This window comes from Lepidochelys olivacea (genome assembly GCF_965140295.1).
Source record: "Lepidochelys olivacea isolate rLepOli2 genome assembly, chromosome: 5".
NCBI classification, from domain to species: domain Eukaryota; kingdom Metazoa; phylum Chordata; order Testudines; family Cheloniidae; genus Lepidochelys; species Lepidochelys olivacea.
In genome coordinates, this window is record NC_140415.1 from 25,468,559 (window position 1) to 25,484,262 (window position 15,704).

At 43.8% G+C, this 15,704-nt stretch overlaps 1 protein-coding gene across 1 annotated transcript in view; it reads left to right on the forward strand.

Moving 5' to 3' along the window:
• Window positions 1–6,686: 6,686 nt before the first annotated feature.
• Window positions 6,687–15,704, forward strand: part of SPEF2 (sperm flagellar 2) — a 111,945-nt gene continuing 102,927 nt past the window's right edge. The window contains exons 1-3 of the mRNA XM_084628061.1: window positions 6,687–6,887; window positions 10,699–10,801; window positions 15,117–15,369. Of these exons, the coding sequence (XP_084484187.1) occupies window positions 6,830–6,887; window positions 10,699–10,801; window positions 15,117–15,369 (414 nt within the window). The 5' untranslated portion in view covers window positions 6,687–6,829. The remainder of the gene's footprint in view (window positions 6,888–10,698; window positions 10,802–15,116; window positions 15,370–15,704) is intronic.

Below are 15,704 nucleotides of genomic sequence, written 5' to 3' on the forward strand. Positions count from 1 at the left end.
TGCATCGTGCAGGAGGTCAGACTAGATGATCATAATGGTCCCTTCTGACCTTAGTATCTATGAAACCAAAAATAAGGTGGGGGTGATTAAGGTATCACCTTCTGGGGAGGCTTACATATCCTGGTTCAAACTGGGTTTTCCAGAAACTAACAAAGAAAGGGCTTTTGATATTAAAAAACTGGGTTTAAACTGACTCAGGGTCTTCTATTTGATCCAGTGAACAGACGGAACCTTCCATCCCAAGGAAGCCTTCCCCGCTTGTGGAATGGTTGGAAAGATTTTAGTCTACAAGGGCCTCATAAGACTGATGGGTGACTCTTAGTATGTTTAATGTGAGTTTAAATCTGTTGATTGTTTTTATGATGTTTTCTTTGTAATACTTTACCTTAAAAATAAATATACTTGCTTAGAAAAATAAAGGTGTAGTAACTTCATCTGTTGGCAATACACTGTTCATAGGCCTCGGGGGAGAGAGAGAGGGAGAGGAATGCACAGGAGCTGTCCGTTAGGGAGATTGGCTTGCTCTGCAGCCTCAAAAACCCCTGGTAAGATCCATCCCCAGAGACAGGAGATGTTAGGAGATCAGAGACCTGATTGGGCACTCCTGGAATGGACCATGAAGAGTGGGGGAAAAATACAGCTTCAGTTACTGTGGACTGGTCTACACTAGAAAATGAAAGTTTACCTATGTTGCTCAGGGGTGTGAAAAATCCACACCGCTGAGTGGCATAATTAAGTCAACCTACCCCCCTGGTGTAGACAGCGCTAGGTTGGAAGAATTCTTCCATCAAGCTAGCTACTGCCTCTTTGGAAGGTGGATTACTTACACTGATGAGAACCCCTCCCATCAGAAGAGCTACAGTGGTGCAACTATGCCAGTGTAGTGTTTTAAGTGTAGCCATACCCAAACAAACAGTGAGAGAAACAGCCTTACCCTTCCCAATTCTGGGCTTTCCTGTGCCTCTACTCTATTAACAAATGGACTAGACTCCCTATGATTCTTTGTGTTCCCATAACTCTTTGTATATAAAACCCCCATGATCCTTTGGTTCATGCACAAAGTGTTTTGTAACTATAATTCTAGTGCTTTGTATCTATGATTCAAGGGACTCTGTACTTAGGTTGAATTTTAGTGTGTGACCAAATGATGGAATGTGTATAATATTTTTACCCTGACCCTACTGACTCATGGAGAATGTATCCAGGAAGGGACCACTAATGATTGAGGAGGGATATTTATTATTGCAAATGTCTTCAGTGATCAATGAGATGATCGCACACTGAGAAATGTTTTAAAATCATTACCTATGCCACAGGCATTTTCTACAATAAGGACTTAGTCATAGATACTTTTAGCTTATTGATTAGGTAAGATGAGATACCATAAGGGGAATTCCATATGTAGATCAGTTATGGAAAGCAATTCTTCTTTGTCCCAAGTACAACATGTACAGAGCGTAGTTTCTGGGAGTGAGTTAGGACTGAATCAAGCTGCAAAGTCATTTCTCCAGTCTTCAGACTGGTTTGGTATTGATAGCCTTTCTGTATTCTGTATTGTGCTGTATTAATCTTGACTACATTTTTGATTAATAAATTCCAATTGAGCCTGATTATTTAAAGTTTTATTAATAAATCAAAATGGAACCTAACAACTGTGCATATGTCTGGTTTAGTATGGAGCAGAGGCAATCTATATTTCAAGACTTGTACAGAGCTCAGCAAAATCTCAGTACTTAAAAAATAAATTTCCTCTAGTCTAGAAAATAAAAATTGTTATAATGCACATGTCCTCAGCAGATTCATTTGCCAAATCACAGCTACATTTCAGCTGTAAAGGAATCAAAATATTTGCATCTGTGGAAATCCGAGAGTCATACATAAAAGCAAAAGGCGGCAAATATCTGTACTTTAATTAAAGTATAAAATATAATGTAAAACAAACTAACGTTACAGAATCTCTTGTAGGATCAGTGCATAAATATAATCATACAGGGAGATTGCCAAATTGAGGTCCGGTAATCTGTTGACAACTGTGTTAGTTGATATCATATAACAGCTGCACCACGGGAAGCTTGTTTTGGCCTAAATTAAATGAAACACAGGGCAATTTGCTAAGAGAGAATAGTGTGGGTAGGACAATGAAAAACAAAAGGAGAGAGGGACAGAGCATTCAAAGGCATAAAAAGTGACACAGAAGACTGCTGCAACTTGGATTTCTTTTTCTTACATAAAGTGTCTGAGGGAAATAAGTTATGTTAAAATAGATGTTTTCATATTAGTTTCTAAGGGCACAGCTACATTAGAGAGAAATGTAACTGCTCAAAGTTGATGGAAGAGTGCTTTCCTGTCAGCTTAACTACTATGTAGTAGTCAGCTTAACTATGTAGTCAGCTTAACTACTATGTCGGCGGGAGAAGCTCTCCCACAGACATAGCGTTGTTCATACCGGCACGTATGTTGGCGTAACTTATGTCGCTCAGGGGGGTGATTTATCCAAAATAGAGCTCCCTTGTGTTGGGTGCAATACCTTTGTCTTAGAAAAGCATCATATGTAATTTTTAGAAACTCTAATTATGTTATATTGCTGGCTGCATGAGATCTCCAGCAAAGAACTCCCAAACTGAAATCTCCCATAACACCACAATTTTTCTTTCCATACATTACAGACAGTGCTTAATGAGTAACTAAGCCTGTTCTTTGGTTTAATTTGATGGTCTGGAACAGAACTCCACCAGCACCTATTGCTGGGCTTTCCCAGTTAGCACATTGATCCATATGCATTCAAGATTCTGTGCTTCTGAATGATTAATAACTCTATAACAGGTAATAGTGTATTTAATGTAGAGTATGACACCCTTCCCTACTGCATACATACATCTTTTATTTACTATATCCTTCCTAAATTGGAATTTTAAAATTGCTAGTTATAACCTATCATGTGAATATTCCCACAGGTTTTCAGTAATGCCCGTTATAAAATTTCTCATGATCAATAAGAATTGCCAACTCTTTCTTGTTACCTAGCATTGGTATATAAGCATTTGAAACATTTCTTCTCTTTACATTCTTGGTCACATCACATCAATTTGATTGTGACACTGAGTTTGAGTTTGTACTGCATTTGGTTTCTAAGCACCCTCCCCTTGCGTTGTTAGTTTAACCCCATCCTGCTTGCTCCAGCTAGTTTCCGGTGGAGATTAACTCCCATCCCCACTTGTGAGTTTATATAGCATCCTCCCACACTGGAATGTGACCCAATGTCCCAAAAACCAAAACCTTCAGCTTTACATCAGTCAAACGTTTACGTCCAGTATTTTCTGTTTTCTCCTTTATCTCTCTCATGGGACCGGAAGGACCTCCAAGAATATTACTAGGACTTTCCTCTTCTTCAGCTCCCTTCCAAGGTTCCTAAACTCTTCTATAGTCTGTAAAGATCCACGTGATGCCAAGTCATTGGTTCCAGTGTGTACCATCACCAGTGGACACTTGCCAGTCAACTTCACAATCACAGCCAACTATGCAATTACATCTCATATTTTCACTTCACAGAAACAGCACACCTTCCTATGGTCCTTGTGTCCCTTACAGAATTCTCTGTCCGTTCTTCTTTATATGGAGTTATCAGTGACAATTGGCAGCCTTTTCAGGATGGTTGAAGAGCCTTTCTTGGCAGTTGCATGTTCTTGCAGTTCAACAAGCATCAGAAATGTCACCCATAGGTTTCTGTTTCTTTCCTCTAGAGACAGGTTCTTCGGTAGTTGACTCGCTAATCATGTCAATACCTCTAACCAGGCTGAATGGCTGCTGGTTCTCCTTTCCCTCCTGGTCATAAATTGCGAATCCACTTCTTTGATTTCTATTCTTTCCAGTTCCCCATGAAGGCCTTTTGATGTCTGTGGCAATGATTTCCAAATGTGGCTGTCCAATAAGTCTTCATTTTCTCAAATACTACACAGTGTTAAAAATTGTGGTTCCAGACCAGTACGTTTGCCAGCTCTCACTTAATGCACCAGCAATCTCTTCGGTCTTCCAGCAGAAGGAGAAACACAGCACTTCCAAGGTACGTAAAAGCAATTGTTTCCTCATCATCCATATCCACTACTTGATGAGGAACCATACCTAAAACAGATGGAACCCTGCTCCCTTTTTAAACTCCCTCTGAAACTGCAATCAGCTGTTCCTGTTTGCCTGTTAACTGTCATATACTAAGCCTCAGTGCTAGTCTTCACCTCTAGTTATCACAGAGGGATTAACTTTCGGAGACTTCAAACACTGAGTCTGTTCAAAGATCCAAGAGTGCCAGCCTCACCGAGACACAAACAGATCTGTCTCAATGGGCCTGTTCAAATTCCCACAGTCTAGCCACACAACTCTCACAGAGAACCAACAAAAAACAATAAACAGACCAAACACACCACTCACAAAATCCTTCTGCCTCCAATCACAAGGATCTGCAGCTGTGCCCTCTAAAATTGCCATGTGCTGTTCTGGAGTTTGCCTCATGGCTCAACTTCACCCCCTCATAGGGAGGGATTAACTACTCAGACTTCAGGGAACTCATCACAGTGACTGAGTGAATTTCCAAATCTATGCGCTTGCTAGGATGTCAGTAAAATGGGGAAATCCCTGCATACCCACCCCCACACAGCAATTTGAGACAGGCAAACCAGCTTTAAGTAAACACAAAGCATCATTAACAAAAAACAACACTCAAGAGTCCTGTTTCCCCTGCTCTAAAGAATGGTCTAATCATTGCCCTCTAAACAATGCCTTATCAGAGGCAGAAAAATAACCCTGGAATCCTAAATCACAGCATTCTACTGCTGTCTAACAAGTAGTTCTGTAACTCACTGGCAGAGCACGTAAGGTCACCCCTCTGATGACTGGTCCATATAGATGATAAACTACTATTGCTTAAGGAGGCCATTCATCCAGGAATAAACCGGAATGTCCTCTTTTTGAGATGTTTGTCCCCAGTCTGATCCTGAAACAAAACTGAATGTGGTTTTGTCCAGTATTGCACAGGGGATGCCATTTTTAAAAGCGTGCCACTCCACCCTCTCCAGCGTGACCTCACATGCACCATGTGCATGAGGTCACACGGGGGACACACACGACATGACGTTCCAGGAAGTACTGGAATGTCCGGTATTCTGAAAATGAGTGAGTGGCCATCTTAACACTGCTACCAATTAACAGTTACTTCTTAAGCTCAAGTACTAAGGGGTCTGTGCTGCAGGTCTAGAGGCCCTAGGTGCCAACCCATGCAGGGTTTTTATGGCTTTACATACCTGATTTTCCCCACCTCACAAACAAGAGGCCCACAGGATACTGATATGATTTCTTAGTTTCCATCATCACAATAACGTTGCCCCTTTGGCCCAAGTAGCTACCAAGATAGCTAGGCTTCAGAACGCAATCTCCATCGGGAGCAGCAACTTTTAGGGCTGTCTATACAGCTATTTTTAGAGCATTAACGCAAGCCATGCTACCCCAAGTCTGCTGACTCAGGCTGGGAGGGTTGCTCCAACAAGCTATATAGACAAACCCAAGTACATGTCATACATAACTTCTTCTGAGGATGGAAGGCTGGGAAAATTAACCAACAAGATGTAAGAATGTGTAAGATAGCCAGATCTGTCCTACTCTTTCTCCCTAGTCCTCCTGTGGTCTGCTTTTCCATTTACAGTGCTAACCCACTGTGCCCCTTCTCCTCCCCACCACCTTTATAAATGTTACATGATTTTATATTCACTTGTGCTTGCTCACCAGTGTTGAATTTATATTCTATAAATATCACCTCTGAATTGGGTCCATAGCCCATAAAAATTGACACAATTCAGATGAAGACACAATCTTTCAGAGGTTTTCCATCTTTGGAATCACTACATGGCACAAACTGGTAGTGGTGTTATTTATACTTGATCAATAACTTGACTGGGGCCTTTCAGGGCTATTTCAATGTAAATGGTGTCCTGACCCAGACCCACTGTGCTTGGCACTGTACCAATGCACAATAAAATACAGACCCTGCCCTCAAGCACAACTTCACCTCTATAGCCTGACGCAGCATCGGGGCCCATGGCTCTCGCTGTCAAACAGCCCTAAGGACTTTGTTCCCACTCCTGTGCAGCACCCTCTACTCCCAACGCCTCATCTCCCCACAGGGGACGCACCGGCGGAGCATTTTCCCCTTATCGTCCCACAAAAGCTTCAGCCTCCTCCTGTTCGCATTCTCTCACAAGAGCCTCCCCCGCCTGCCCGCTCGCATCTGGGCTTTGCACCCCTCTCCCACACCAAACCCACCAGCACTGGGGCATCCCTCCCATTCCCCTCTCAACACAGCCGAGGGCAGCCCTTCCCCCACAAGCGCCTTGGTCGCGTCGGCCTATGCTCCAGCTCCCCTAACCGCGCCCCAGGCCTAAGCCCAAGCCCCCATCCTTTCTCCGTGCGAACTCTCCTTCCGCGGCTTCCCCCGCGCCAAGCTGCCTCCCATTCAACACTGTTACAGGACCCACCACAGGACGATACTTACTTCACTGCGCATGCGCCAGCAGCCAAACGCGGCCAACACAAAACAGTTCGCGCACTCCCCCGCTGTGGACGCATGCGCTTAGCAGAACATATTCTCCTCGCCCCCCAGCAGCGTAGCTGTTCCATTGCGCATGCGCAGTTCACAAGGCACACTCTGGTCCCGCTATGTAGTCCCGAGCCCACCCCTCCACAGCGCATGCGTTAGATGCTTGCCTGCATGTCACCATGGTAACGGGACGCGGAGCCGGGCCCGTGTGAGTGGGGTTCGCCGGCAGCCTGGCAGCCTGCGGCCGCCATGTCGGAGATTCTGTGCGAGTGGCTGAACCGGGAGGTGAAGCTCTCCCGGACCGTGGGTGAGTCAGGGGCTCCGACGCCTGGGTCCTGGACGGTGCCGCAGCTGGGGAGGCAGGGCCCGGGGGTGCCCACAGACCACCGTGTGCCTACGCAGCTACAGGGGCTCCCGCTCAGGGGTGTCTGTTCGCGGGGGCCCGGTGGATAGGAGCCCCCGGGCAGTTCTTCGTTAGGGCATTAGTAGAGCTGCCAGGGCTTCCGAGTTGCTGCCCGAAGGGGAGTCCCAGAGGGCAGTGCCCCAGGGGACTAGCCCCTCGGCCTGCGCCACAGCGACACAGCTGGAGGATCAGTGCACAGGTAGAGAGAGATGGGTTCCCTGCTCGACTTTCGATGTGCCATGGGTGGGGGTCACTTTTGGGGAGACTTTGACGTCCGGGAGGTGGGTGAGGTTGTCGGGGTCTCTGCAGGCAAGTTTGGGAATGTGGTGACTGGGTAAGGTGGGGGCAGCAGGAGCGTTCTGCTGCTGCGACGGCAGTCGGGTTGTTGGCCTGTTGGTATTATTCATATACTCACTATACCTGGAGTGGGCTTTGCGAACTCTCTGTAATAACTACGTTCAACTGAAAATACTGTCGCCCTAATTCTGAAGAAGGTGTGAGCAACAGTAGAGGGACCTTTTGTAGTGATAATCAAGGTGGGCCATTTCCAGCAGTTGACAAGAACATGTGAGGAACAGTGTGGGGGAGAGTGGGGAAATAAACATGAGGAAATAGTTTTACTTTGTGTAATGACACATCCACTCCCGGTCTTTATTCAAGCCTAAATTAATTGTATCCAGTTTGCAAATTAATTCCAATTCAGCAGTCTCTCGTTGGAGTCTTTTTTTGAAGTTTTTTTGTTGAAGAATTGCCACTTTTAGGTCTGTAATTGAGTGACCAAAGAGATTGATTTCAGAGTAGCAGCCACGTTAATCTGTATCCGCAAAAAGAAAAGGAGAACTTGTGGCACCTTAGAGACGAACAAATTTATTACTTAGTCCCTAAGGTGCCACAAGTACTCCTTTTCTTTTTTCAAAGAGATTGAAGTGTTCTCCGACTGGTTTTTGAATGTTATAATTCTTGACGTCTGATTTGTTTCCATTTATTCTTTTACGTAGAGACTGTCCAGTTTGGCCAATGTACATGGCAGAGGGGCATTGCTGACACATGATGGCATATATCACATTGGTAGATGTGCAGGTGAATGAGCCTCTGACAGTGTGGCTGATGTGATTAGGCCCTATGATGGTGTCCCCTGAATAGATATGTGGACACAGTTGGCAACGGGCTTTGTTGCAAGGATAGGTTCCTAGGTTAGTGGTTTTGCTGTGTGGTGTGTGGTTGTTGGTGAGTATTTGCTTCAGGTTGCGGGGCTGTCTGTAAGCAAGGACTGGCCTGTCTCCCAAGATCTGTGAGAGTGATGGGTCAGCCACCAGGTTTGCTGTGACGTTATCGGGGATACTGTTCCTGACAGCTTGTAGTCCATCTTTGTGTGGAATGTTGGTGTAGAGGGCTTCTACATCCATAGTGGCTAGGATGGTGTTTTCAGGAAGATCATTGATGGATTGCAGTTTCCTCAGTAAGTCAATGGTGTCTCTAAGATAGCTGGGAGTGCTGGTAGCATAGGGCCTGAGGAGGGAGTCTACATAGCCAGACAATCCTGCTGTCAGGGTGCCAATGCCTGAGATGATGGGGCATACAGGATTTCCAGGTTTATGGATCTTGGGTAGCAGATAGAATACCCCCGGTTGGAGTTCTAGGGGTGTGTCTGTGCAAACTTATTCTTGTGCTTTTTCAGGGAGTTCCTTGAGCAGATGATGTAGTTTCTTTTGGTAACCCTCAGTGGGATCAGAGGGTAATGGCTTGTAGAAAGTGGTGTAAACACCATCCTAGCCACTATGGATGTAGAAGCCCTCTACACCAACATTCCACACAAAGATGGACTACAAGCTGTCAGGAACAGTATCCCCGATAATGTCACAGCAAACCTGGTGGCTGAACTTTGTGACTTTGTCCTCACCCACAACTATTTCACATTTGGGGACAATGTATGCCTTCAAATCAGCGGCACTGCTATGGGTACCTGCATGGCCCCACAGTATGCCAACATTTTTATGGCTGACTTAGAACAACGCTTCCTCAGCTCTCGTCCCCTAATGCCCCTACTCTACTTGCGCTACATTGATGACATCTTCATCATCTGGACCCACGGAAAAGAAGCCCTTGAGGAATTCCACCATGATTTCAACACTTTCCATCCCACCATCAACCTCAGCCTGGACCAGTCCATGCAAGAGATCCACTCCTGGACACTACAGTGCTAATAAGAGATGGTCACATAAACACCACCCTATACTGGAAACCTACTGACCGCTATACTTACCTACATGGCTCCAGCTTTCGTCCAGACCACACCGCACGATCCATTGTCTACTGCCAAGCTCTAAGATACAACCGCATTTGCTCCAACCCCTCTGACAGAGCCAAACACCTACAAAATCTCTATCAAGCGTTCTTACAACTACAATACCCACCTGCTGAAGTGAAGAAACAGATTGACAGAGCCAGAAGAGTACCCAGAAGTCACCTACTACAGGACAGGCCCAACAAAGAAAGTAACAGAACGCCACTAGCTGTCACCTTCAACCCCCAAATAAAACCTCTCCAACGCATCATCAAGGATCTACAACCTATCCTGAAAGACGACCCATCACTCTCACAGATCTTGGGAGACAGGCCAGTCCTTGCTTACAGACAGCCCCCCAACCTGAAGCAAATACTCACCAGCAACCACACAACAAAACCACTAACCCAGAAACCTATCCTTGCAACAAAGCCCGTTGCCAACTGTTTCCACATATCTATTCAGGGGACACCATCATAGGGCCTAATCACATCAGCCACACTATCAGAGGCTCATTCACCTGCACATCTACCAATGTGATATGTGCCAGCAATGCCCTCTGCCATGTACTTTGGCCAAACTGGACAGTCTCTACGTAAAAGAATAAATGGAAACAAATCAGACGTCAAGAATTATAACATTCAAAAACCAGTCGGAGAACAGTTCAACCTCCCTGCACACTCGATTACAGACCTAAAAGTGGCAATTCTTCAACAAAAAAACTTCAAAACCAGACTCTAACGAGAGACTGCTGAATTGGAATTAATTTGCAAACTGGATACAATTAACTTAGGCTTGAATAAAGACCGGGAGTGGATGTGTCATTACACAAAGTAAAACTATTTCCTCATGTTTATTTCCCCACTCTCCCCCACACTGTTCCTCACATGTTCTTGTCAACTGCTGGAAATGGCCCACCTTGATTATCACTACAAAAGGTGTCCCCCCCCGCGCTGGTAATAGCTCTCCTTACCTGATCACTCTTGTTACAGTGTGTATGGTAACACCCAGTGTTTCATGTTCTGTGTGTATATAAATCTCCCCACTGTATTTTCCACTGCATGCATCGGATAAAGTGAGCTGTAGCTCACAAAAGCTTATGCTCAAATAAATTTGTTAGTCTCTACGGTGCCACAATTATGCAGGTACAGACTAACACGACTGCTACTCTGAAACCTTCTTTTAGTACAGTTATACAACGTAAGTACTGGCTACTTGAAGACCATTTCTAATCCTAAAGTTATTTTAATATAGTCGTTTCATTAACAAAACTTTAACGTTAACTTACAATGTAAAGATTTTATAAGAGTAATAATGAGTTGAACAAAAATTGAGTTTAAGCCTCTGATATTATACACATTCTGTAATGATCTCTAATATTATTCATATGGTACTTTGTATTTTGTTGCTGTTTCTTGTTTTTTAACCTAGATCCAAAATCATTCCCAAAAGAATTTTCTACTGGCTACCTAATTGGAGAAATTCTGCACAAATATGAACTTCAGGATGACTTTAACCAATTTTCACAAAGCAGGTTTGTAACTTAAGGCTCAGCTAGAGTATGCATTATATCTCCTATGTAACTTATACAAGATATTTGTTTATCATTGAAGATTTTTTAGTGATACCTAGCAGGATTTGATGAAGTTACATACCAATCATTAGTTAGCAACATATTAGATGCACTAGCTGCATTAATTAGCTGCATACTTCCAAAGGTTCTGAACATTCATTAAATATTTACTGGGAGGATATACTAGGATGATAAAGGATTGCAGCACAATTAATGTCAATCAACATGGTCCAATGGAAAATAGGTATTTGATTTAGCACTGCATGAACTTCTGATTAAAAAATTAACACGGCACAAAATTGATGTAACATATTAAATAGATTAAAAACTGGCTAACCTAGATCTCAAAAATGGGAAAATAATCATTCTATGGAGTGTTTCTAATGGAGTTCTACAAAGATCTGTTTTTGTCCCAATGCTATTCAATATCTATAAAGTCAGTGCTGATAAAGTTTCCAGATGACGCAAAAATTGGTGGAGTGGTAATTAATCCATTGTCAGTTATACAGAGAAATCTGGATCACTTGTTAAACTGGGCTTATTAAAACACAAGTTCAGATGCAGCCAAGTTCAAGGTCATATATCTAGGAACAAAGAATGTAATACTTACAGGATGGGGGACTGTATCCTGGAATGCAGTGACTTTTAAAAGGCCTTAGGGGTCATGATGGATAACCAGTTGAACATGATCTGCCAGTGCAATGCTGTGGCCAAGTGGGCTAGCACAATCCTTGGTTTATAAGCAGTGGGAACATCACATAGGGAGGTGATACTACCTCCATATACGGCATTAGTGAGACCATTACTGGAGTAAAAATGAAGGTCTGTTTGATACTAGGATTCTCTGTAAGGAGAACTCTTCAGTGTAGTATATCTTTACTGAACCATGTTACAGAAAGAGCTTAGCCTCTCCATAGCTATTTGTGAAACAAGGCTTAAGTCATAAGCCTGATTTTTCTCCTTCCATTTCTTATGTTTGTCAAATCAAAGCCAATCCATTTGAAATTGGACAGGGCATGATTTTTAGGAGAGATACTTTTGAAGGAATTATGAGAAGGTCATGGGCGGTGCGTGAACCGCTGGCTGGGGGAGGCTAGACCCCAAACCCCACCCCTTCCCCCCGCTGGAGCTGAGCCCCGACCAGAACCCAGAGCCACTGCCCCCACCAGAGTGCAGAGACGCCCCCCCCCACTGCGGCCACTGGCCCAGTCCTGCGGCTAGTCCCTCAGCCCCAAAGGAGCACCAGGAGGGCGGGCGGTGCGCGACCGCAGCCTTCCCAACCCCGGAGCACCAGGAAGGCAGGCGGCCCTGGCCTCCCCGGTCCTGGAGCACCGGGAAGGTGGGCGGCACACGGCCCCAGCCTCCCCAGCCCTGGAGTACCAGGAAGGCAGCTGTCATGCGGAGCACTGAGGGGCCAGAACTGTAGGACTAGAGCTGCCTCCCCCAACCTATGCGACCCACCGCCCATGGACAAGGTGTTATAACAAAGTATTGTGGGGTTTAAAGGATGAAGTGGTCTACTTTTGGAAGTTTTCCTGTCTCTTTAGCTGGTCATAATTCAAGTGGCTTGGTCTAGATATTTCAAATTTGTATTTAGTGTAGTGTCTCTAGTCAGTACTGTTGACTTTAACGATGTTTGCAGGATAATTATTTTGTTAAAAACCCACTTGACCAATGTTTGCTTTAAAACTCATATTTGGTCTCACAGGTCTCTCAAGTTGTGCTGGTACTCATCCTATAACATCTACCCTCAAACTTAAGGGAAAGTTACAAGGGGATGGAGTGGAGGCTACCTTTTCCATGGCTGTTGCTGGGGAAAGTACATTGCTTTTCCTGTTTGAATGAACAAGATATATATTGGCTCTTTCCTTCCTCTCAACTTTCTCACCTCCTTCTTCCCCCACCCTTTTAATGTCTGATTTTTTTTTTCACACTATGGGCTCTTCATACTGCATATCTATGTAGTGTGACAAAGTTCCTCCTCTACCTTGGTGGGTCTTGCGCTTATTGGCGGATTTGCTCGCCTTTGAGCTTCACGGCAGCCCTCAGCCTGGCTGTTTTTCTGAACCCACAGTCCAGGTCAACTCCTCCTGTGTCTGACCAGGAGTTGGGAGGATTTGGGGGGAACCCGGGCCCACCCTCTACTCTGGGTTCCAGCCCAGGGTCCTGTGGAATGCAGCTGTCTAGAGTGCCTCCTGGAACAGCTGTGTGACAGCTACAACTCCCTGGGCTACTTCCCCATGGCCTCCTCCCAACACCTTCTTTATCCTCATTATAGGACCTTCCTCTTGGTGTCTGATAATGCTTGTACACCTCAATCCTCCAACAGTCTGTGTTCTCACTCTCAGCTCCTAGTGCCTCTTGCTCCCAGCTCCTCCCGCGCACACCACAAACTGAAGTGAGCTCCTTTTTAAAACCCAGGTGCCCTGATTAGCCTGCCTTAATTGATTCTAGCAGCTTCTTGGTTGGCTGCAGGTGTTCTAATCAGCCTGTCTATCGTAATTGTCTCCAGAAGGTTCCTGATTGTTCTGGAACCATCCGTTACCTTACCCAGGGAAATGGGACCTGCTTAGCCTGGGGCTAATATATCTGCCTTCTATTACCCTCCTGTAGCCATCTGGCCCGACCCTGTCACAATAGATATAGTTTATGTATGCAATATATTGTCCGTATGGCTGGTGGGGAAACTGATTTTTTTTCTCTCAAAAATTCATGGGATAATATTTGTTCCAAATTTTTTGGAGGAAGAATTTGGGTTTCACTAGAAATTTCAAAAGAGATTTTTTTGTTTCATTTTGTTTTTGAAATGTTTAAATGAAAACTTTTGTTTTGACTTAATGTTGTTTTGGTTTGTGGAAACAGAAACATTTCAGTCTCCTGCATCGGGAGTTTTCTTCCCAGAGGATGACTTTATGGTAGCAGCCCAGAATTAAACTGAAGGCATCACCGCATCTCAGTGTACTACACTTATGTAGGCTTCTGAACCTTCTTCCAGCTAATGGTCTGCTGCTCTTCCTCAGATAAGCAGTTGTTCCTGCTGTTCCTAAAAAACATGACTGGAGTAAGGGGCCAAGTATCAGTCAGAGGCATGTCCCTCATTTTTTTAACGTATCAGTCAGAATTCACTTCTGATGTAAATTATGCAGGAATTGGAATTTACAGTAAGTTTCCCATTGACTGGGCAAAGGACATTGTAGTAAACTCTTCCAATGAAATAGGAAGTAGTAGGGTAGAACTTCTATCTAATGACATATCCACTTAGCAAATTAAGGTGGGCTTGGAGAACAGGTAGGCATACTTGTGCTAGCTTTAATCTACTTAGCACAGATAACAGTATAGTAGAACTTCAGAGTTATGAACACCAGAGTTATGAACTGACTGGTCAACCACACCCCTCATATGGAAACGGAAGTACGCAATCAGGCAGCAGCAGAGACCAAAAAAAAAAGCAAATACTAAAAAAAATAAAGGGAAAGTTTTAAAAAAAAGATTTGACAAGGTAAGGAAACTGTTTCTCTGTTTGTTTTGTTTAGAGATGGTTAAAAGAAGCATTTTTCTTCTGCATAATAAAGTTTCAAAGCTATATTAAGTTAATATTCAGTTGTAAACTTCTGAAAGAACAACCATAATGTTTTGTTCAGAATTATGAACATTTCAGACTTACAAACAACCTCTGTTCCCGAGGTGTTCATCACTCTGAGGGTCTACTGTGGTAATGAAGGCGTGGCAGCACACATTTCAGCACAGGCTAGCTGCCCCCGTACAAGTGCATCAGGGACTCTGGGTACGTACTTGGGTTGTTAGCCTGCAGTGAAGTCCTTGCTGCCGTGTCTTCACTATTAACCATGCTAGCTAGATTAAAGCACTATCCACAGTACAATCTAAGTAAAGAGCTTTTTTAACCAGTCGTATACCTTTTTAAAATAAATCTAACAAAAATCCTAGATTGCTTTTAGACTCCAGTTGAGCTTTCGTATTTTGAATTGTTTCTTTTGAGAGTGTATCAACGAATAATCCATTATTTCTGTATTCACCATGCACATTACAACCTACTTTTAACTCTTATTCAGAGTCAGTTTTTTTCCATATACCCTGATATAGTGGTATATATCGTCACAGTGCTTACTGCAGCAATTTGGACTTTCAGGTAGTGTTTCTAGTGGTCCCTTCGGGCTTTAAGATCTATGAAAATAAACTTTATGAAGTGCAAAGTGACATAGTACTTTATAGTAGCAAAATACCATACTACATATAGTTTTGTTTTTTAAACATATAGGGTTGCAAACTCTAAACTTAACAATTTTTCTCGCCTGGAACCAACACTTCAACTCCTTGGTGTGCAGTTTGACCAAAATGAGGCCCAAAATATCATGACTGAACAGCATGGGGCTGCAACCAAGCTTTTGTATCAACTGTATGTTGCCCTAGAAAAAAAGAAAAAGACAGGGCTCACGGGAGTCGCCATGGAAGCAATGAGACCTGCAGCACCTGCAAAGCTCCAGGGCATTGAGAGTGAGTTGTATCGAGAGGTAGGTTAATTAAGTTTGTCATATACATCACTAGATAATCAACAGACTAAAATGCATCACATTTACATATACCTTTTGGTAACAAACAAACAAAAAAGCATTCAGCTCATTTAACTCAACCTTCTGTTCAACAAAGAGTACCTATGTGAAGTGTCTGTGACAGATGCTTAGTTTTCCATCCCCTTCATTGATTCATAGGCAGGCCAATCAGCTTCAAGATTCTCTGTTTACTTGCTTTGCCTCTTTCCATTTGTTGCCTACTTTCTTCCCCAGGCTTCTTTTTTGCCTCAAAGGAAATAACAGCACAGGTCAGTAGTTTTACAGCAGCTGCCATC